The sequence below is a fragment of the Petromyzon marinus genome, chromosome 66, assembly GCF_048934315.1.
Source record: "Petromyzon marinus isolate PM22_M1 ecotype Great Lakes invasive population chromosome 66, UKy_Petmar_22M1.pri1.0, whole genome shotgun sequence".
NCBI lineage: Eukaryota > Metazoa > Chordata > Hyperoartia > Petromyzontiformes > Petromyzontidae > Petromyzon > Petromyzon marinus.
This window is the reverse complement of record NC_133732.1, coordinates 3,900,977-3,923,812: the sequence shown is the minus strand read 5'-3', so window position 1 is coordinate 3,923,812 and position 22,836 is coordinate 3,900,977. Positions and strand designations below refer to the sequence as shown.

At 49.7% G+C, this 22,836-nt stretch overlaps 1 protein-coding gene across 3 annotated transcripts; it reads left to right on the top strand.

Annotated features, from left to right (window-relative positions):
• Positions 1-1,837: 1,837 nt before the first annotated feature.
• LOC116957896 (uncharacterized) lies at positions 1,838-22,548 on the top strand. 3 transcript variants are annotated; one of them, XM_032980347.2, is made up of 4 exons: positions 1,838-2,520; positions 6,274-6,451; positions 7,563-7,649; positions 20,984-22,548. In XM_032980347.2, the coding sequence occupies exons 2-4, from the start codon at positions 6,274-6,276 to the stop codon at positions 22,291-22,293; spliced, it is 1,575 nt and encodes a 524-aa protein (XP_032836238.1). In that variant the 5' UTR covers positions 1,838-2,520; the 3' UTR covers positions 22,294-22,548. The 3 variants fall into 3 exon arrangements, with proteins under 3 accessions (XP_032836238.1, XP_032836237.1, XP_075910688.1); XM_032980346.2 differs by having other exon boundaries at positions 1,840-2,520; positions 7,560-7,649; XM_076054573.1 differs by lacking the exons at positions 1,838-2,520; positions 6,274-6,451 and having other exon boundaries at positions 7,560-7,649; positions 19,601-22,548.
• Positions 22,549-22,836: the final 288 nt, after the last annotated feature.

The following is a 22,836-nucleotide window of genomic DNA, read 5'->3' as shown; positions in this document are numbered from 1 at the left end:
CCTCATGCTGACCCCAATTCCCACCAATCGCGCACAGCCACGTCGGCCACCAAACCCTCACCGCAAACCCTCAAGAGGCTTTCCTGACCAGCTCAGGTGGTCGAGGCTGATCACGGAGAGACGGGCCACGCATCGGAATGCAGTTAAGAGGTGAGGACGGACCACTGTGGAGGAGTTGGAGCGATGATTGATGTGTGTAGAGTAGGTTGCCGGTGCACCCCGACGAACCCCGACCGCCCTCGCCCTGGTACACGAGGTAGCGGCTCACTTAAATGCAAACATTTTGGTCTCCCCTTAGCAGTCTCTGTCAAGCTACTTAGCCCGTGCAGCGCCCCCCCCACCCCCCAAATCGGAACACTGTAACATCGTTAACGTAAGCCCTGACTTTTTGTCGACCTCAACTTCCACCAATTGCGCACAGCCGCGTCGACTACCAAACCCTTCAGACTCTTTGGTTCTTTTGGTAAAGTCACGTAGCTGGAAATAAAATAAAATGCATTCGCGACGTTTCAAAACACGCAACACAAGCGTCCATCTTCGGGTGAAAATCGCGATGGCCGCGATGTCTGCTCCCTTGTGAAGAGAAGCATGATTCAGATCTACTGAACCCTCGCCGCCACGCCAAGCGGCTTGACTGCCCATAGACTCAAAACTGCACCAGAGAATCAACACTGCCATAGAGTCAATACTGCCCATAGACTCAACACTGCCCATAGACTCAACACTGCCCATAGACTCAACACTGCACCATAGACTCAACACTGCACCATAGACTCAACACTGCACCATAGACTCAACACTGCCCATAGACTCAACACTGCACCATAGACTCAACACTGCACCATAGACTCAGCACTGCACAAAAGACTCAACGCTGCACCATAGACTCAACGCTGCACCATAGACTCAACACTGCACCATAGACTCAACAGTGCACCATAGACTCAACACTGCCATAGACTCAACACTGCACCATAGACTCAACATTGCCCATAGACTCAAAACTGCACCAGAGAATCAACACTGCCATAGAGTCAATACTGCCCATAGACTCAAAACTGCACCAGAGAATCAACACTGCCATAGAGTCAATACTGCCCATAGACTCAACACTGCCCATAGAGTCAACACTGCCCATAGACTCAACACTGCCATAGACTCAACACTGCACCATAGACTCAACACTGCACCATAGACTCAACACTGCACCATAGACTCAACACTGCCCATAGACTCAACACTGCACCATAGACTCAACACTGCACCATAGACTCAGCACTGCACAAAAGACTCAACACTGCACCATAGACTCAACGCTGCACCATAGACTCAACGCTGCACCATAGACTCAACACTGCACCATAGACTCAACAGTGCACCATAGACTCAACACTGCCATAGACTCAACACTGCACCATAGACTCAACACTGCACCATAGACTCAACACTGCCATAGACTCAACACTGCCCCATAGACTCAACACTGCCCCATAGACTCAACACTGCACCATAGACTCAACACTACACCATAGACTCAACACTGCACCATAGACTCAACACTGCCCATAGACTCAACGCTGCACCATAGACTCAACGCTGCACCATAGACTCAACGCTGCACCATAGACTCAACGCTGCACCATAGACTCAACGCTGCACCATAGACTCAACGCTACACCATAGACTCAACACTGCACCATAGACTCAACACTGCCCATAGACTCAACGCTGCACCATAGACTCAACGCTGCACCATAGACTCAACGCTGCACCATAGACTCAACGCTGCACCATAGACTCAACACTGCACCAAAGACTCAACACTGCACCATAGACTCAACACTGCACCATAGACTCAACACTGCACCATAGACTCAACACTGCACCATAGACTCAACACTGCACCAAAGACTCAACATTGCCCAGTGTCTTGTTGTTTCGTTTTGTTCTGCATCTTGTCCCTTGCTGGAGAGAGGCGGAGGTGGGGCCACGACACGGACAGAGACACAGAGGGAGACAGAGACACATAGACACGCAGAGAGACACACAGAGAGAGAGACAGAGACACGCAGAGAGAGACACAGAGACACGCAGAGAGAGACGGAGAGAGACACGCAAAGAGACACACAGAGACAGAGAGAGACACACAGTGGGAGAGAGACAGAGAGACACAGAGAGAGACACAGAGACACACAGAGAGAGACACGCAGAGAGACACACAGAGAGAGACACACACAGAGACACAGAGAGACACAGAGAGAGACACACAGAGAGACAGAGAGAGACACACAGAGAGAGTGAGACAGTGGGAGAGAGACACAGAGAGACTCACAGAGACACACAGAGACACAGAGAGAGACAGAGACACACAGAGACACAGAGAGACAGAGATACACAGAGACCTAGAGAGACACAGAGAGACAGAGACACACAGAGACCTTGAGAGACAGAGACACACAGAGACACAGAGACACACAGAGACCTAGAGAGAAAAGCAACGTGGACGTACAGAGACACGAGGTGAGTCGACCATCACTCGCAGTGATCTCATCACATCAGCACTGGGGAGACAAAGGCGGCCGGGCGAAGCTTTGTCTTTGCTGTGCATGTACACGTGTGTGTGTGTGTATGTGTCTGTGTGCGTTGGTTTGTTTGTGTCTATAGTGTGTTAGTGTGGTGTGTGTTAGTGTGTGGTGTATTAGTGTGTGTGTTAATAAACCACGACTGAAATATCTAACTAATAAGCTTGTGAAGGAGGCCCCGGGGGGACAGGCGTCTGTGACGTCTCCTGGCCAAACCCCATTTGGCGGAGCCAGGAGATTGAATTTTTACCCTCGGGGCTCCTCAGGAAACAACGAAAAGCCACTACGGATGGCCACGTGGAATGTTCGAACGCTCACTGAGGAGGAGGCTGCCACTGCTCTGTCGGGAGCTGGACCGGTACCGCCTGGATCTCTGTGGGATTCAGGAGGTCCAATGGACCAGTTCTGGCTCCTGCCACCATGAGGGGTGGACAGTCCTCTACTCGGGGCAGCAGACTGCCAAACAACAGGGTGTGGCTCTTCTTCTGAACAAAAGAAATAAGGGGGCGTGGGAGCGTAGCGGTGAGGTGTGGGAAGCTGTAAGCCCCAGGCTACTTTGGGCTCGCCTTCCCATCAACCGGAGGCGAGGAGTGGTGGTCGTGGTTACTTATGCCTCCACCGAAGACGAACATCCGTGGAGAGATGCAGGCAAGGCCGATGAGTCAGATGCCTTCTATGACCTTTCACAGGTGCTGGCTAAAGTGGCCCCTCGGGATAGTCATCTTGTTGGGTGACTTCAATGCCCGAGTTGGTCATGATGCTGGCACCTGGTCTGAAGTGATTGGAAGGCATGGGCCAGATCAGCTCAATAACAACTGTAGGAGGCTGCTAGATTTTTGTGCAGCCCATGGGCTTGTAATTACCAACACGCTGTTCCGGCATCGGTGCATCCACACAACATCATGGATGCATGCCGGGTCCAAGCAAGAACATCTGCTGGACTACATAGTGACAGACCAGCGGATGCGAGCCCATGTCCTTGACACCAGGACCTACCGTGGAGCTGATCTGCCCTCTAACCATCGACTAGTTTTTCTGTAAGATGCGCCTGCCATTCTTCTACTCTGGTGGTGGGTGTACACCCAGGACCTCATTCCAATCTAAGGTGGCCTGGTCTCATTTAGCTGATGAAGTTGCAAGTGAGAATTTCATCATCGCTTGTGGCTGGGGTTGGCATCGTCCCCCACTCCTCCTGATGTCGAGGGTAAATGGGCAAGGTTTAGGACTGTTACTCATGCAGCTGCAATGGCTGCTTTGGGTACGCTGTCCAGACCTCCCCAGAGACCCTGGCTGACAGAGGAGGTGTTCAGGATGGTTGAGAAAAAGCGACAGGCCCACTCTCATCCGCTACAGCATCCCACGTCAGAGAATGAGGAGGCTTACCGCAGCCTTCGCTCGGAGGTTCATAGAGCCGTGAGGCACTGCAAGGATGGGTGGTCGTCGCGGGTTGCTGAGGAGATGGAGTCTGCCTCATTGGCCCGCGATCACAAATCCCTATTTAACTCCATCAAAAAAGTAACCTGCAGCGCCACACCTATTACCAGCATTAGGGGAAAAAACGGTGATCCAATCTCCGACCACCAGGAACAGATTTGCTGAGCATTTCTGTGAGGTGCTGAGGGAGGGGAAATACCTCAGCCAGGAAAACATTGTGGCACAAAGTGGGGATGACCCTGCTGAGGCTGCAGTGCCCCAAATATTGCAAGTAGAAGTCACCCCCTGTGAGTGGCTGGCTGAGGTACCATCTGTTGAGGAAGTACTGAAGGCGATCCAGAGACTGAGACCAGGACAGGCACTGGGAGGGTGGTGTTTGTGCACAGACTGCCCTACATGACATCACAACAACAGTCTGGACCATTGGACGGGTTCTGCAGGACTGGAAGGATGCCCTGGTGGTCCCCCTCTTTAAGAAGGGGGACCGCACAGACTGTAACAACTACAGGGGCATCTCACTCCTCAGTGTGCGGGGAAAGGTCCTGGCAAGGAATATTCAACATCGCCTTGCTAGGCATGCTGAGGAGAGGCTTGCGGAGCCCCAATGCAGTTTCAGGAAAGTGTGGTCCTGCACAGATGCCATATTTTCTGTCCGTCTGCTACAGCAGAGGTGTAGCGAATTCCAACAAGACCTACATCTCTGCTTCATTGACCTGGTCAAGGCCTATGATACCATCAGTAGGCCTGGGCTCTGGGTTGTTCTTCGTGCTTTCGGAGTCCCTGACCCTCTGCTCACGCTCATTAAGGACCTTCATGATGGTGAGCAGGCCCGGGTAAAACTACGGGGCTGGGAGTCTGAGCCATTCCCTGTACACCTTGGGGTGCAACAGGGATGTCCTCTGGCTCCAACATGATTTAACATTCATTTTTACCACGTCGTTCATGAAGCCTTCAATAGCTGTACCGGGGGAATTTCCATTTGGTACAGATATAATGGGAGGCTGATTGATGCCCGGGTGCGGTCAAGGGATGGCTCCCGATTGGTCAACCACATTATGTATGCCGATGATTTAGTAATTGCTGATCATTCAGAGGAGAAGTTGGAGATGCTGCTGCTGAAACTCGAGCACGCCACTATGAGGTGGGGCCTTACCATCAGCCCTACCAAAACGAAGCATCTGTCTGGGTATTTTGTACCATCGGACACTCTACCCCCATAACTCCCAATCGGTGATGGGGCAGTTGTGGAGAGAGTGGAGAGTTTCCCATACCTGGGCAGTGTGCTCATGACCGCCTCTGGTTTAACAGCAGAGGTATCACTCCGAATCAGTCGAGCGGCAATATATGTTCATCGGTTGCGTAACGCTGTGTGAAAGCTACCTGGTCTGTCGCTCCGCACAAAGCTTCAGGTCTTCTCGGCCACGGTCATTCTCTCCCTTCTCTACGCTTGTGAAACGTGGACCCTCCTAATGGAGCATCTTCGCCAGTTATACACATTTAGGCTGGGCTGCCTACGATCCATCCTGGGTTTAACCAGGCTGGATTGTGTGAGGAGCTCACAAATCCTTGAAAGATCTGGGCAAAGTCCCATCGGTGAGCTCCTCCGGCAGGCAAGACTGCGTTGGCTGGGTCATGTAGACTGCATGCCCAGCCACCGCATGCCTATACAGCTTTTGTTCAGCGGGATAGAGGGGGCTAAACGGGTGCTGCACGGGCTAGAGAAGAGATGGAGTGATGTGATACAGGAGGACGTGGAGCTGAGTGGACTTGCCGATGACTGGTACCAGCGGTGTCAAGATCGGCCTCAGTGGAGGAGGCTCGTGAAGGACGCTACTGGGCAGTTGGAGGCAGTCGCCCTCCAACAACAACAGAGGGTGGAGGAGCGACGCTCACAACAATGAGCGGAGCGCCGGGTGGCTAAAGCACAGCAGGTTGGCACAGTAAGGGGCACAGGTGGTGCATCAGCCAGTCATCTCAGTCGACCCGTGGCACCTGGGTTTGCCCTGTGACCTCCTGCTAGCGGGTGTTCGACACTTCACGTGGCCTCAAGGTGCACATGGCCTGGCACAAGCGTCGTGGTGACGTCACCGCCACTTAGTGGCGAATGGCGGTTTTTGTTGTTAGTGTGTTAGTGTGTGTGTTAGTGTGTTTGTTAGTGTGTGTGTTAGTGTGTGTGTTAGTCTGTGTGTTAGTGTGTGTTAGTGTGTGTGTACTCTATCTAAGTTGTCGTCTGAGATTCCTTGTCCCTGCCTCTCAGATGGCTTCACTCGGCAAGTCTCCTCCACCTCCTCCTCTGCTCATCAAACAAGAGGCTGATGAGGAGGAGAGCCCAGAGTCTGGGATGAACCCTCACCTGGTGGTGAAATGTGAAGACGCCGCCCCTGACGATGACGAAGACGATGAATCAGCAATGGCAGCAGTGGCAGCGCCAATCGGTGAGATCTCTCGGCTCATCTCCTGCCGTCGTCAGCTGACTTGGACCAGGAACGGTGCATCCGTGAGCCTCCTGAGAGAAACGCCCAGACCCAGGGATTGAACCCAGGCTCTCAGTATCTCTGGCTTATTGTCCCTGGCTCGGTCATTATGAACTCCCTGAGAGACAGAGCGAGACACCCAGACCTAGGGATTGAACCCAGTGCTTTCAGTGTCTCTGGCTCGGTCATGATAAACTCCCTGAGAGACAGCGAGACACCCAGACCCAGGGCTTGAACCCAGGCTCCCAGTGTCTCTGGCTCAGTGTCTGTGACATGGCCATCATGAACCCTCTAAGAGGGACACCAAGACCCAGGGATCGAACGCAGGGTCCTCCGTGTCTCTGGCTTGGTCATCATGAACCCCCTGAGACAGAGAGAGACACCCAGACCCAGGGCTTGAACCCAGCTTCTCAGTGTCTCTGGCTTGGTCATCATGAACCCCCTGAGACAGAGAGAGACACCCAGACCCAGGGTTTGAACCCAGCATCTCAGTGTCTCTGGCTTGGTCATCATGAACCCTCTGAGACAAAGAGAGACACCCAGACCCAGGGCTTGAACCCAGCCTCTCAGTGTCTCTGGCTTGGTCATCATGAACCCCCCGAGCCAGAGAGAGACACTCAGACCCAGGGCTTGAACCCAGGCTCCCAGTGTCTCTGGCTCAGTGTCTCTGACATGGCCATTATGAACCCTCTCAGAGGGACACCAAGACCCAGGGATCGAACCCAGGGTCCTCCGTGTCTCTGGCTCAGCCACCGTCTCCCTGAACCCCTCGGTCTCCTCTCGTCTCTCCGCAGCAGCAGCAGGAGCAGTGCAGCAGTGTGAGTGGGCGTGTGCAGCAGGAGCGTGTGTGTGTGTGTACAGTAGGAGCAGCATGTGTGTGTGCAGCAGGAGCGTGCGTGTGTGTGTGTGCACCAGGAGCATGTGTGTGTGCGTGTGTGCAGCAGGAGCGTGTTTGTGTGTGTACAGCATGAGCAGCATGTGTGTGTGTGTGCAGCAGGAGCGTGTGTGTGTGTGCAGCATCACCAGCGTGTGTGTGTGCAGCAGCAGCAGCATGTGTGTGCGTGTGCAGCAGGAGCGGCCGTGAAGCAGGAGGGTGAGAGGTGCGTGGACTCTGAGATCGTGAGGATTCTGGTGAAGGGCGAAGTGGAGGAGGAGGAGGGTAAGAGCTCTCTCTACCGGCACGTGGAGAAAAAACCAAGACTCAACTCATACGGCCAAACCATTTGCTAAACCATGAACTATTTTTTTATGATACCCTGTAAGGCCCACTGAGCTACACAGGGACCCCTCTACTTACGAACATTTGACTTATGAGCTCTCAAAGATATGAACAAACGTGGTCCGTATGTCCAGTTGCAGCATGTTCAGACTGAGAGTCGTAAGTTCAACTGCCGCACAATAGATGGCGGTGGTGGCATTACATCTGCAGAACGTGAAGAACCAGTGGCATCTACATCTGTAGAACGTGAAGAACCAGTGGCATTCTACATCTGTAGAACGTGAATAACCAGTGGCATCTACATCTACAGAACGTGAAGAACCAGTGGCATCTACATCTGTAGAACGTGAATAACCAGTGGCATCTACATCTGCAGAACGTGAAGAACCAGTGGCATCTACATCTGCAGAACGTGAAGAACCAATGGCATCTACATCTACAGAACGTGAAGAACCAGTGGCATCTACATCTACAGAACGTGAATAACCAGTGGCATCTACATCTGTAGAACGTGAAGAATCAGTGGCATCTACATCTGCAGAACGTGAAGAACCAGTGGCATCTACATCTGCAGAACGTGAAGAACCAGTGGCATCTACATCTGTAGAACGTGAATAACCAGTGGCATCTACATCTACAGAACATGAAGAACCAGTGGCATCTACATCTGCAGAACGTGAAGAACCAGTGGCATCTACATCTGCAGAACGTGAAGAACCAGTGGCATCTACATCTACAGAACATGAAGAACCAGTGGCATCTACATCTGTAGAACATAAAGAACCAGTGGCATCTACATCTGCAGAACGTGAAGAACCAGTGACATCTACATCTGCAGAACGTGAAGAACCAGTGACATCTACATCTACAGAACGTGAAGAACCAGTGGCATCTACAGAACGTGAAGAACCAGTGGCATCTACATCTGTAGAACGTGAAGAACCAGTGGCATCTACATCTGTAGAACGTGAATAACCAGTGGCATCTACATCTGTAGAACGTGAATAACCAGTGGCATCTACATCTCTAGAACGTGAATAACCAGTGGCATCTACATCTGCAGAACGTGAAGAACCAGTGGCATCTACATCTGCAGAACGTGAAGAACCAGTGGCATCTACATCTGCAGAACGTGAAGAACCAGTGGCATCTACATCTGCAGAACGTGAAGAACCAATGGCATCTACATCTACAGAACGTGAAGAACCAGTGGCATCTACATCTACAGAACGTGAAGAACCAGTGGCATCTACATCTGTAGAACGTGAAGAACCAGTGGCATCTACATCTGCAGAACGTGAAGAACCAGTGGCATCTACATCTGCAGAACGTGAAGAACCAGTGGCATCTACATCTGTAGAACGTGAATAACCAGTGGCATCTACATCTACATAACATGAAGAACCAGTGGCATCTACATCTGCAGAACGTGAAGAACCAGTGGCATCTACATCTGCAGAACGTGAAGAACCAGTGGCATCTACATCTACAGAACATGAAGAACCAGTGGCATCTACATCTGTAGAACATAAAGAACCAGTGGCATCTACATCTGCAGAACGTGAAGAACCAGTGGCATCTACATCTGCAGAACGTGAAGAACCAGTGGCATCTACATCTGCAGAACGTGAAGAACCAGTGGCATCTACATCTACAGAACATGAAGAACCAGTGGCATCTACATCTGCAGAACGTGAAGAACCAGTGGCATCTACATCTGCAGAACGTGAAGAACCAGTGGCATCTACATCTGTAGAACGTGAATAACCAGTGGCATCTACATCTACATAACATGAAGAACCAGTGGCATCTACATCTGCAGAACGTGAAGAACCAGTGGCATCTACATCTGCAGAACGTGAAGAACCAGTGGCATCTACATCTACAGAACATGAAGAACCAGTGGCATCTACATCTGTAGAACATAAAGAACCAGTGGCATCTACATCTGCAGAACGTGAAGAACCAGTGACATCTACATCTGCAGAACGTGAAGAACCAGTGACATCTACATCTACAGAACGTGAAGAACCAGTGGCATCTACATCTACAGAACGTGAAGAACCAGTGGCATCTACATCTGTAGAACATAAAGAACAGGTGGCATCTACATCTGCAGAACGTGAAAAACCGGTGGCATCTATATCTGCAGAATGTGAAGAACCAGTGGCATCTACATCTGCAGAAGTGAAGAACCAGTGGCATTTACATCTACAGAACGTGAAGAATCAGTGGCATCTACATCTGTAGAACGTGAAGAACCAATGGCATCTGCATCTGCAGAATGTGAAGAACCAGTGGCATTTACATCTACAGAACGTGAAGAACCAGTGGCATTTACATCTACAGAACGTGAAGAACCAGTGGCTTCTACATCTGCAGAATGTGAAGAAGCATTGGCATCTACATCTGCAGAAGTGAAGAACCAGTGGCATCTACATCTGCAGAACATGAAGAACCAGTGGCATCTACATCTAAAGAACGTGAAGAACTAGTGGCATCTACATCTGTAGAACGTGAAGAACCAGTGGCATCTACATATGTCAGAACGTGAAGAACCAGTGGCATGTACATCTGCAGAATGTGAAGAACCAGTGGCATCTACATCTAACATGAAGAATCTGTGGCATCTACATCTGCAGAACGTGAAGAACCAGTGGCATCTACATCTGTAGAATGTGAAGAACCAGTGGCATCTACATCTGTATAACGTGAAGAACCAGTGGCATCTACATCTGTATAACGTGAAGAACCAGTGACATCTACATCTGCAGAACGTGAAGAACCAGTGACATCTACATCTGCAGAACGTGAAGAACCAGTGGCATCTACATCTGCAGAACGTTAAAAACCAGTGGCATCTACATCTGCAGAACATGAAGAACCAGTGGCATCTACATCGGCAGAACATGAAGAACCAGTGGATTCTACATCTGCAGAACATGACGAACCAGTGGCATCTACATCTGCAGAACATGAAGAACCAGTGGCATATACATCTGCAGAACGTGAAGGACCAGTGGCATCTACATCTGCAGAACGTGAAGAACCAGTGGCGTCTACATCTGTAGAACGTGAAGAACCAGTGGCATCTACATATGTCAGAACGTGGAGAACCAATGGCATCTACATCTGGAGAACGTGAAGAACCAGTGGAATCTACATCTGCAGAACGTGAAGAACCAGTGGCATCTACATTTGCAGAACGTGAAGAACCAGTAGCATCTACATCTGCAGAACGTGAAGAACCAGTGGCATCTACATCTGTAGAACATGAAGAACCAGTGGCATCTACCTCTGCAGAACGTTAAAAACCAGTGCCATCTACATCTGCAGAACGTGAAGAACCAGTGGCATCTACATCTGTAGAACGTGAAGAACCAGTGGCATCTACATATGTCAGAACGTGAAGAACCAATGGCATCTACATCTGGAGAACATGAAGAACCAGTGCAATCTACATCTGCAGAACGTGAAGAACCAGTGGAATCTACATCTGCAGAACGTGAAGAACCAGTAGTATCTACATATGTCAGAACGTGAAGAACCAGGTCCATCTACATCTACAGAACGTGAAGAACCAGTGCCATCTACATCTTCAGAACGTTAAAAACCAGTGCCATCTACATCTGCAGAACATGAAGAACCAATGGCATCTACATCTGCAGAACATGAAGAACCAGTGGAATCTACATCTGCAGAACGTGAAGAACCAGTGGCATCTACATCTAAAGAACGTGAAGAACCAGTGGCATCTACATCTGTAGAACGTGAAGAACCAGTGGCATCTACATATGTCAGAACGTGAAGAACCAGTGGCATGTACATCTGCAGAATGTGAAGAACCAGTGGCATCTACATCTGCAGAAAATGAAGAATCTGTGGCATCTACATCTGCAGAACGTGAAGAACCAGTGGCATCTACATCTGTAGAATGTGACGAACCAGTGGCATCTACATCTGTATAACGTGAAGAACCAGTGGCATCTACATCTGTATAACGTGAAGAACCAGTGACATCTACATCTGCAGAACGTGAAGAACCAGTGACATCTACATCTGCAGAACGTGAAGAACCAGTGGCATCTACATCTGCAGAACGTTAAAAACCAGTGGCATCTACATCTGCAGAACATGAAGAACCAGTGGCATCTACATCGGCAGAACATGAAGAACCAGTGGATTCTACATCTGGAGAACATGAAGAACCAGTGGCATCTACATCTGCAGAACATGAAGAACCAGTGGCATATACATCTGCAGAACGTGAAGGACCAGTGGCATCTACATCTGCAGAACGTGAAGAACCAGTGGCGTCTACATCTGTAGAACGTGAAGAACCAGTGGCATCTACATATGTCAGAACGTGGAGAACCAATGGCATCTACATCTGTATAACGTGAAGAACCAGTGACATCTACATCTGCAGAACGTGAAGAACCAGTGGAATCTACATCTGCAGAACGTGAAGAACCAGTGGCATCTACATCTAAAGAACGTGAAGAACCAGTGGCATCTACATCTGTAGAACGTGAAGAACCAGTGACATCTACATCTGCAGAACGTGAAGAACCAGTGGAATCTACATCTGCAGAACGTGAAGAACCAGTGGCATCTACATTTGCAGAACGTGAAGAACCAGTAGCATCTACATCTGCAGAACGTGAAGAACCAGTGGCATCTACATCTGTAGAACATGAAGAACCAGTGGCATCTACCTCTGCAGAACGTTAAAAACCAGTGCCATCTACATCTGCAGAACGTGAAGAACCAGTGGCATCTACATCTGTAGAACGTGAAGAACCAGTGGCATCTACATATGTCAGAACGTGAAGAACCAATGGCATCTACATCTGGAGAACATGAAGAACCAGTGCAATCTACATCTGCAGAACGTGAAGAACCAGTGGAATCTACATCTGCAGAACGTGAAGAACCAGTAGCATCTACATATGTCAGAACGTGAAGAACCAGGTCCATCTACATCTACAGAACGTGAAGAACCAGTGCCATCTACATCTTCAGAACGTTAAAAACCAGTGCCATCTACATCTGCAGAACATGAAGAACCAATGGCATCTACATCTGCAGAACATGAAGAACCAGTGGAATCTACATCTGCAGAACGTGAAGAACCAGTGGCATCTACATCTGCAGAGCATGAAGAACCAGTGGCATCTACATCTGCAGAACATGAAGAACCAGTGGCATCTACATCTGCAGAACGTTAAAAACCAGTGGCATCTCCATCTGCAGAACGTGAAGAACCAGTGGCATCTACATCTGCAGAACATAAAGAACCAGTGGCATCTACATCGGCAGAACATGAAGAACCAGTGGCATCTACATCTGCAGAAGTGAAGAACCAGTGGCATCTACATCTGCAGAACGTTAAAAACCAGTGGCATCTACATCTGCAGAACATGAAGAACCAGTGGCATCTACATCTGCAGAACGTTAAAAACCAGTGGCATCTCCATCTGCAGAACGTGAAGAACCAGTGGCATCTACATCTGCAGAATATGAAGAACCAGTGGCATCTACATCGGCAGAACATGAAGAACCAGTGGCATCTACATCTGCAGAACATGAAGAACCAATGGCATCTACATCTGCAGAACATGAAGAACCAGTGGCATCTACATCTGCAGAACATGAAGAACCAGTGGCATCTACATCTGCAGAACATGAAGAACCAGTGGTATCTACATCTGGAGAACGTGAAGAACCAGTGGCATCTACATCTGTAGAACGTGAAGGACCAGTGGCATCTACATCTGCAGAACGTGAAGAACCAGTGGCGTCTACATCTGTAGAACGTGAAGAACCAGTGGCATCTACATATGTCAGAACGTGGAGAACCAATGGCATCTACATCTGGAGAACGTGAAGAACCAGTGGAATCTACATCTGCAGAACGTGAAGAACCAGTGGCATCTACATCTGCAGAATATGAAGAACCAGTGGCATCTACATCGGCAGAACATGAAGAACCAGTGGCATCTACATCTGCAGAACATGAAGAACCAATGGCATCTACATCTGCAGAACATGAAGAACCAGTGGCATCTACATCTGCAGAACATGAAGAACCAGTGGCATCTACATCTGCAGAACATGAAGAACCAGTGGTATCTACATCTGGAGAACGTGAAGAACCAGTGGCATCTACATCTGTAGAACGTGAAGGACCAGTGGCATCTACATCTGCAGAACGTGAAGGACCAGTGGCATCTACATCTGCAGAACGTGAAGAACCAGTGGCGTCTACATCTGTAGAACGTGAAGAACCAGTGGCATCTACATATGTCAGAACGTGGAGAACCAATGGCATATACATCTGGAGAACGTGAAGAACCAGTGGAATCTACATCTGCAGAACGTGAAGAACCAGTGGCATCTACATTTGCAGAACGTGAAGAACCAGTAGCATCTACATCTGCAGAACGTGAAGAACCAGTGGCATCTACATCTGTAGAACATGAAGAACCAGTGGCATCTACCTCTGCAGAACGTTAAAAACCAGTGCCATCTACATCTGCAGAACGTGAAGAACCAGTGGCATCTACATCTGTAGAACGTGAAGAACCAGTGGCATCTACATATGTCAAAACGTGAAGAACCAATGGCATCTACATCTGGAGAACATGAAGAACCAGTGCAATCTACATCTGCAGAACGTGAAGAACCAGTGGAATCTACATCTGCAGAACGTGAAGAACCAGTAGTATCTACATATGTCAGAACGTGAAGAACCAGGTCCATCTACATCTACAGAACGTGAAGAACCAGTGCCATCTACATCTTCAGAACGTTAAAAAACCAGTGCCATCTACATCTGCAGAACATGAAGAACCAATGGCATCTACATCTGCAGAACATGAAGAACCAGTGGAATCTACATCTGCAGAACGTGAAGAACCAGTAGCATCTACATCTAAAGAACGTGAAGAACCAGTGGCATCTACATCTGTAGAACGTGAAGAACCAGTGGCATCTACATATGTCAGAACGTGAAGAACCAGTGGCATGTACATCTGCAGAATGTGAAGAACCAGTGGCATCTACATCTGCAGAACATGAAGAATCTGTGGCATCTACATCTGCAGAACGTGAAGAACCAGTGGCATCTACATCTGTAGAATGTGACGAACCAGTGGCATCTACATCTGTATAACGTGAAGAACCAGTGGCATCTACATCGGCAGAACATGAAGAACCAGTGGCATCTACATCGGCAGAAGATGAAGAACCAGTGGATTCTACATCTGGAGAACATGAAGAACCAGTGGCATCTACATCTGCAGAACATGAAGAACCAGTGGCATATACATCTGCAGAACGTGAAGGACCAGTGGCATCTACATCTGCAGAACGTGAAGAACCAGTGGCGTCTACATCTGTAGAACGTGAAGAACCAGTGGCATCTACATATGTCAGAACGTGGAGAACCAATGGCATCTACATCTGTATAACGTGAAGAACCAGTGACATCTACATCTGCAGAACGTGAAGAACCAGTGGAATCTACATCTGCAGAACGTGAAGAACCAGTGGCATCTACATCTAAAGAACGTGAAGAACCAGTGGCATCTACATCTGTAGAACGTGAAGAACCAGTGACATCTACATCTGCAGAACGTGAAGAACCAGTGGAATCTACATCTGCAGAACGTGAAGAACCAGTGGCATCTACATTTGCAGAACGTGAAGAACCAGTAGCATCTACATCTGCAGAACGTGAAGAACCAGTGGCATCTACATCTGTAGAACATGAAGAACCAGTGGCATCTACCTCTGCAGAACGTTAAAAACCAGTGCCATCTACATCTGCAGAACGTGAAGAACCAGTGGCATCTACATCTGTAGAACGTGAAGAACCAGTGGCATCTACATATGTCAGAACGTGAAGAACCAATGGCATCTACATCTGGAGAACATGAAGAACCAGTGCAATCTACATCTGCAGAACGTGAAGAACCAGTGGAATCTACATCTGCAGAACGTGAAGAACCAGTAGCATCTACATATGTCAGAACGTGAAGAACCAGGTCCATCTACATCTACAGAACGTGAAGAACCAGTGCCATCTACATCTTCAGAACGTTAAAAACCAGTGCCATCTACATCTGCAGAACATGAAGAACCAATGGCATCTACATCTGCAGAACATGAAGAACCAGTGGAATCTACATCTGCAGAACGTGAAGAACCAGTGGCATCTACATCTGCAGAGCATGAAGAACCAGTGGCATCTACATCTGCAGAACATGAAGAACCAGTGGCATCTACATCTGCAGAACGTTAAAAACCAGTGGCATCTCCATCTGCAGAACGTGAAGAACCAGTGGCATCTACATCTGCAGAACATAAAGAACCAGTGGCATCTACATCGGCAGAACATGAAGAACCAGTGGCATCTACATCTGCAGAAGTGAAGAACCAGTGGCATCTACATCTGCAGAACGTTAAAAACCAGTGGCATCTACATCTGCAGAACATGAAGAACCAGTGGCATCTACATCTGCAGAACGTTAAAAACCAGTGGCATCTCCATCTGCAGAACGTGAAGAACCAGTGGCATCTACATCTGCAGAATATGAAGAACCAGTGGCATCTACATCGGCAGAACATGAAGAACCAGTGGCATCTACATCTGCAGAACATGAAGAACCAATGGCATCTACATCTGCAGAACATGAAGAACCAGTGGCATCTACATCTGCAGAACATGAAGAACCAGTGGCATCTACATCTGCAGAACATGAAGAACCAGTGGTATCTACATCTGGAGAACGTGAAGAACCAGTGGCATCTACATCTGTAGAACGTGAAGAACCAGTGGCATCTACATCTGCAGAACATGAAGAACCAGTGGTATCTACATCTGGAGGACGTGAAGAACCAGTGGCATCTACATCTGCAGAAGGTGACGAACCAGTGGCATCTACATCGGCAGAACATGAAGAACCAGTGGCATCTACATCTGCAGAAGTGAAGAACCAGTGGCATCTACATCTGCAGAACGTTAAAAACCAGTGGCATCTACATCTGCAGAACATGAAGAACCAGTGGCATCTACATCTGCAGAACGTTAAAAACCAGTGGCATCTCCATCTGCAGAACGTGAAGAACCAGTGGCATCTACATCTGCAGAATATGAAGAACCAGTGGCATCTACATCGGCAGAACATGAAGAACCAGTGGCATCTACATCTGCAGAACATGAAGAATCAATGGCATCTACATCTGCAGAACATGAAGAACCAGTGGCATCTACATCTGCAGAACATGAAGAACCAGTGGCATCTACATCTGCAGAACATGAAGAACCAGTGGTATCTACGTCTGGAGAACATGAAGAACCAGTGGCATCTACATCTGTAGAACGTGAAGAACCAGTGGCATCTACATCTGCAGAACATGAAGAACCAGTGGTATCTACATCTGGAAGACGTGAAGAACCAGTGGCATCTACATCTGCAGAAGGTGACGAACCAGTGGCATCTACATCTGCAGAAGATGAAGAACCAGTGGCATCTACATCTACAGGAGATTCTACAACTTTTAAAGCCATTCCCCCGTGTTTAGTGTGCGCGCCGTAAAACACGCTGAGAATAGTCAGGAGTAAAGTTGGGCCTACGAACAAGTCGACTTGTGGACACAGAACCTCTGGAACCCGACTCGTTCTTAAGTAGAGCGTTCCCTGTGTAGCCCTTTTGCAGACGCGACCTGGCCACGCAAATAATAGCAACTCGTAGAAGTGGGCTTGCTATCTTCATCACCATCACCACGTGGAAATTTACCGCAGTCGCTAAATACTCTTAAACGCACGCGACGTTTATTCTAAACAGACAGAACGAGTTTAATGGGACCTCCCTCGCCAGTATCAAAAAATAAAAAAATAACTCCTGGGTTCTCTTCGTTAAAGTCACGTAGAAAGAAAATAAATAAAATAAATTAAATAAAGGTTATATCATTTCTGTTAAGATGTTAAAACACCAATCAGAAACCTTTTGCGCGTTTGTTGTTTGCATGTTCACCATGAGTACGCGTGCGGTTAATGCAGTGCATTAATCCTTGCAAAATGTTTCCGATTGGTGTTCAAACATCTTAACACAACAACTGTTTTATTGCCAGTAAGGGTCAAACCTCTTCTTTCTTGTGACACTGGCAAAGGTGGTCCCATGATGTTGCTGCTGAACCCCAATCTCTCAGTGTCCTGATAGTGGCGTTGTCTTGTGCTGTTCGCTTTTTGGGGTCCTCCTCTGGTCTCATGCCGTTTGAGACGAGGCTCTAAAGAAAGCTGTCCCTGCTGTGGACCAATCAGTTGCAAAGACAACGCATCATCATCATCTACTGCCAGAGCATATTCTTGGTTCTTTCGGTAAAGTCACCATGTAGAAGGGAAGCAATAAAATAATAAAAATATAAAACAATAAAATTATCACGTCGTTTTGGCTGCAACACAAGCAATCATCATCAGGTGTGATAACCACAGCAAGAAAATTTGAAAGAAGTGGCGTTTTTTTTTTACGTTAGCACCATGGAGAGCGATTTGGCAGTTACTCAAATGGACGAGTCCATCTATGTTCGGAAAAGAGGAGGGGGGAGACGAAAATAATGGATACAGTCTGAAAGCCACCGTAAGCGTGAACAATCAATTAAGACCCGAAATGGTTTATCAAATCCTTCCAATGATTGCTAAGCCAGAATACATCTTCTCGGTTGAAATTGTCTCTGTGTTTGTATACGTGGATAGCCTCACGAACGAATCTCTCATGGTAACCGCAAGCGTGAATGATCAATTAAGACATGAAATGGTTTATCAAATCCTTCCAATGATTGCTAAGCCCAGAATCCATCTTCTCGGTTGAAATTGTCTCTGTGTTTGTATATGTGGATAGCCTCACGAACGAATCTCTCATGGTAACCGTAAGCGTGAACGATCAATTAAGACATGAAATGGTTTATCAAATCCTTCCAATGATTGCTAAGCCCAGAATCCATCTTCTCGGTTGAAATTGTCTCTGTGTTTGTATATGTGGATAGCCTCACGAACGAATCTATCATGGTAACCTTAAGCGTGAACGATCAATTAAGACATGAAATGGTTGATCAAATCCTTCCAATGATTGCTAAGCCAGAATCCATCTTCTCGGTTGAAATTGCCTCTGTGTTTGTATATGTGGATAGCCTCATGAACGAATCTCTCATGGTAGCCAGATGGCTACCCCCTCCTCTCTTTCTGAACATAGATGGAAGAGTCCATCTATATTCTTCGTTCTTTCGGTAAAGTCACGTAGAAGGGAAACAATAAAATAATAATAAAAATAACCGCCACTTTTTTGCAGTCGAAACGTCGTGAGAATTGTATTGTTTTATTTTTTTATTATTTTATTGTTTCCCTTCTACGTGACTTTACCGAAAGAACCAAGAATATGAATCCCTGCAGTCATGAAAGCTTTAAATCAGAGTCCATCTATGTTCGGAAAATCTCTGTGGTTTTCACACCTGACGATGATTGCTTGTGTTGCAGTCGAAACGTCGTGAGAATTGTATTTGTTTTATATTTTTATTATTGTATTGTTTCCCTTCTATGTGACTTTACCGAAAGAACCAAGAATATGAATCCCTGCAGTCACGAAAGCTTTAAATCAAAATTTACCAGAGCATAGTTTGTGTTTGCATGTCCGCCAAGAGTATGTGTGGTTAATGCAGCGACACAATTCCTTGCAAAAGGTTTCAGTTTGGCATCTGAACATCTTAACACGACAACTGTTTTTTTATTACGGCCAGAAAGCGTGAAACACCTCATATTATATATACGTAGAGAGATAGAGTTTATACTCGCGCAGAAAGAGAAACAAACAGGATCGAATTTCCTCCAGAGTGGCCATTCCGTCCGGCGGGGGACACGGCGGCGCCTTCGTCGGAATTGAAAATCGTTATTCATCCTGGAGGAATCCGATGAGCTGTGAGGCTTTCTGTTCACGGATCTTCCAGTCGGGGTACGGGGTAAGAATGTTACAACGAGGCCATTTCCAAAATCCCAATAATAAGGCCTGCGTGCACAACAGAGACAATTTATTTTTTGTGCCGCACGAGGTCAGCTGTGGGTTTTGCAGCGCCATTGGATGGCTTGGTAGGCCACCCCCCGAGGGTGAAATCCTTGCCAGAGCCATCGCAAGCGAACGGGGGCGGCCGCTCCGGTGGCGCCCGTCGCTTTTGCAGCGAGGCCAAAAGACGACAAAAAACAATGACGATTCGAGGCACAGAGTATCGGAAGGGAAAATGGGATTGGTCGGTTGGCTCTCGGCGTTTTCATTTTTTTTTTTTTATATATATATAGCATCCTGGTTGGGTACTGGAACGGCGGATTCATTTAGTTTAAAAATAAACGTTTTAATTATTTTTAATAGTGTGTGCCAATATATAGGCTGAGAGAAGAGATGGAGTGACGTGGTACAGGAGGATGTGGAGCTGAGTGGACTTGCCGATGACCGGTACCAGCGGTGTCAAGATCGGCCTCTGTGGAGGAGGCTCGTGAAGGACGCTACTGGGCAGTTGGAGGTAGTCGCCCTCCAACAACAACGGAGGGCGGAGGAGCGACGCTCACAACAACGAGCGGAGCGCCGGGTGGCTAAAGCACAGCAAGTTGGCACAGTAGGGGGCACAGGTGGTGCATCAGCCAGTCGTCTCAGTCGACCCGTGGCACCTGGGTCTGCCCCGTGACCTCCTGCCAGTGGGCGTTCGACACTTCACGTGATGGCCTCAAGGTGCACATAGCCTGGCACAAGCGCCGTGGTGACATCACCGCCACTTAGTGGCGAATGGCGGTTGTTGTTGTTTACACAATGGTGTGTATACACAATGGTGTCTCTCAAGCTGTAATTCTTAAATACGTTATCATTGGTTTGAATTCTAGGTTGGTAATGCTTGGTCCAGGTGTTCGCTCTTTGAGGGCTGTAGTGCGGCTCTTGAAATTGGAAATAAACGGCGTGGAAGTTCAATTCACCATGGAAGTCCAATTCACCTTGAAAGTCCAGTTCACCATGGGAGTCCAGTTTACCATGGAAGTCCAGTTGACCGTGGGAGTAAAGCTTACCATGGAAGTCCAGTTTACCATGGGGGTCCAGTTTACCACGGGAGTCCAGTTTACCATGAAATGTCTGGTTTACCATGGGAGTCTAGTATACTAGAGGAGTCCCGTTTATCATGGGAGTCCAGTTCCACGGTAAACGTGCTGACCGTTCAATTTGACGCCGCTCCAGATTCGAACGTCGTGAAGAGCGAGCGGCCGGAGGAGTCGCGGCATTCCCGGGAAGGCCGTCTGGCCCCTGCGGACGGCGGCTTCATCGAGGTGGAGCTGTCGGAGGAGGACGCTGGCGAAGTTGAGAGTCCCGCCCCTGAACGCGTCGCACGCGGAGAGAGGGAACGCGCGGAGACCCCGCGGACGCGTCCGTCGCTCGGGAACTTCCCCGCGCGTGCCGAGGCGTCGGGGGCGAGCCGGCCGGGGGCCGCCAACGACGGCGACGACGACGGCGGCGGACGGCGGAGCCACGAGTGCGGCGAGCGGTTCGCGCAGCGCTGCCACCCGAGGGCGCGCGTCACGGCGCGCACGGGCGAGAGGCCGCACGCCCGCGAGCGCTGCCCCGAGCGCTTCGCCCACCGCCCGGAGCTGCGGCAGCACGCGAGGACCCCGGGGGACGAGCGGCCGCACGTCTGCGGGGAGTGCGGGAAGGCGTTCTCCCTGCGCTGCTACCTGAGGAGGCACGCGAGGACCCACGCGGACGAGCGCCCTCACGCCTGCGGTGAGTGCGGGAAGGCGTTCCTGGAGCGGTCCTGCCTGGAGAAGCACGCGCGGACCCACACGGGGGAGCGGCCGTACACGTGCGAGGACTGCGGCCGGGGCTTCTCGCAGCGCTCGAGCCTGGAGAAGCACGCGCGGACCCACACGGGCGAGCGGCCGTACGCGTGCGAGGACTGCGGCCGCCGCTTTTCGCAGCGCTCCAACCTGGAGCGGCACGCGAGGACGCACGCCGCCGGCGGCCCCGGCGCCGTCGAGAAGCCGCACGCGTGCGCCGAGTGCGGCCGGCGCTTCGAGCGGCGCTCCAACCTGGAGCGGCACGCGCGGACGCACGCCGGCGCGGAGGCGCACGCCTGCGGCCTCTGCGGCGAGCGCTTCCGGCGTCGCTCGGCGCTCGAGCGGCACTTCGGGACGCACGCCGGGGCGAAGCCGTACGCGTGCGCCGAGTGCGGCCGTCGCTACGCGCGGCGCTCCGACCTGACGAGGCACGGGCGGGCGCACGCCGCCGACGGCGGAGTCGCGAGGCCGCACGCGTGCGCCGAGTGCGGCCGGCGCTTCGCGCGGCGCTCCTACCGCGAGCAGCACGCGAGGACGCACGCCGGCGGCGACGAGAAGCCGCACGCGTGCGCCGAGTGCGGCCGACGTTACGCGCGGAGGGACACGCTCGCGAGGCACTCGAGAAAGCACGGCCGGGAGGCGGTGCGGGGCGACGGATTTTTTTCCGTCGTGATAGGGCCCGACGGGGAGCCGTCCATGGCCTCGCCCGCCCACTGACGGCCCCGTTCCTATCGAGCCCGCGTTCGCCTACGCGATGCGCAAATAATAACCGCCTCCGTTTCACGAAGCGCCTTTCATATTGAAGCATCTCAAAGCGCCGTGCGTAGAAATGAAACTCGCAAGTAGAGATGAAATCCGATTGGTGCGCAGTCGGCTGCGCACCGTGCGAAAGAAGCTCAACGTGGACAGCCGATAAATAATGATGTCAACGACTACACTCGAAATGCCAATAAAATGAAAAACTAAAACGAATTATCGATGTAGTTTTGGTGATCTGTGCCCGACGCCCGACACTCTCTGCACGCTGCGGCGTAAGGCGACGTGGATCCGAGTGATGTCGCAAATCATCATCCGGTAGAATTTTCTGCTGGTGAGCGTATTGGCCAGCTTTAAACCAGGCTACAGTCTGCATTATAGACTGCCAGTACACTCACTCCGATTAAGAACCAGGCTACAGTCTACATTATAGACTGCCAGTAAACTCCGATTAAGAACCAGGCTACAGTCTACATTATAGATTGCCAGTACACTCCGATTAAG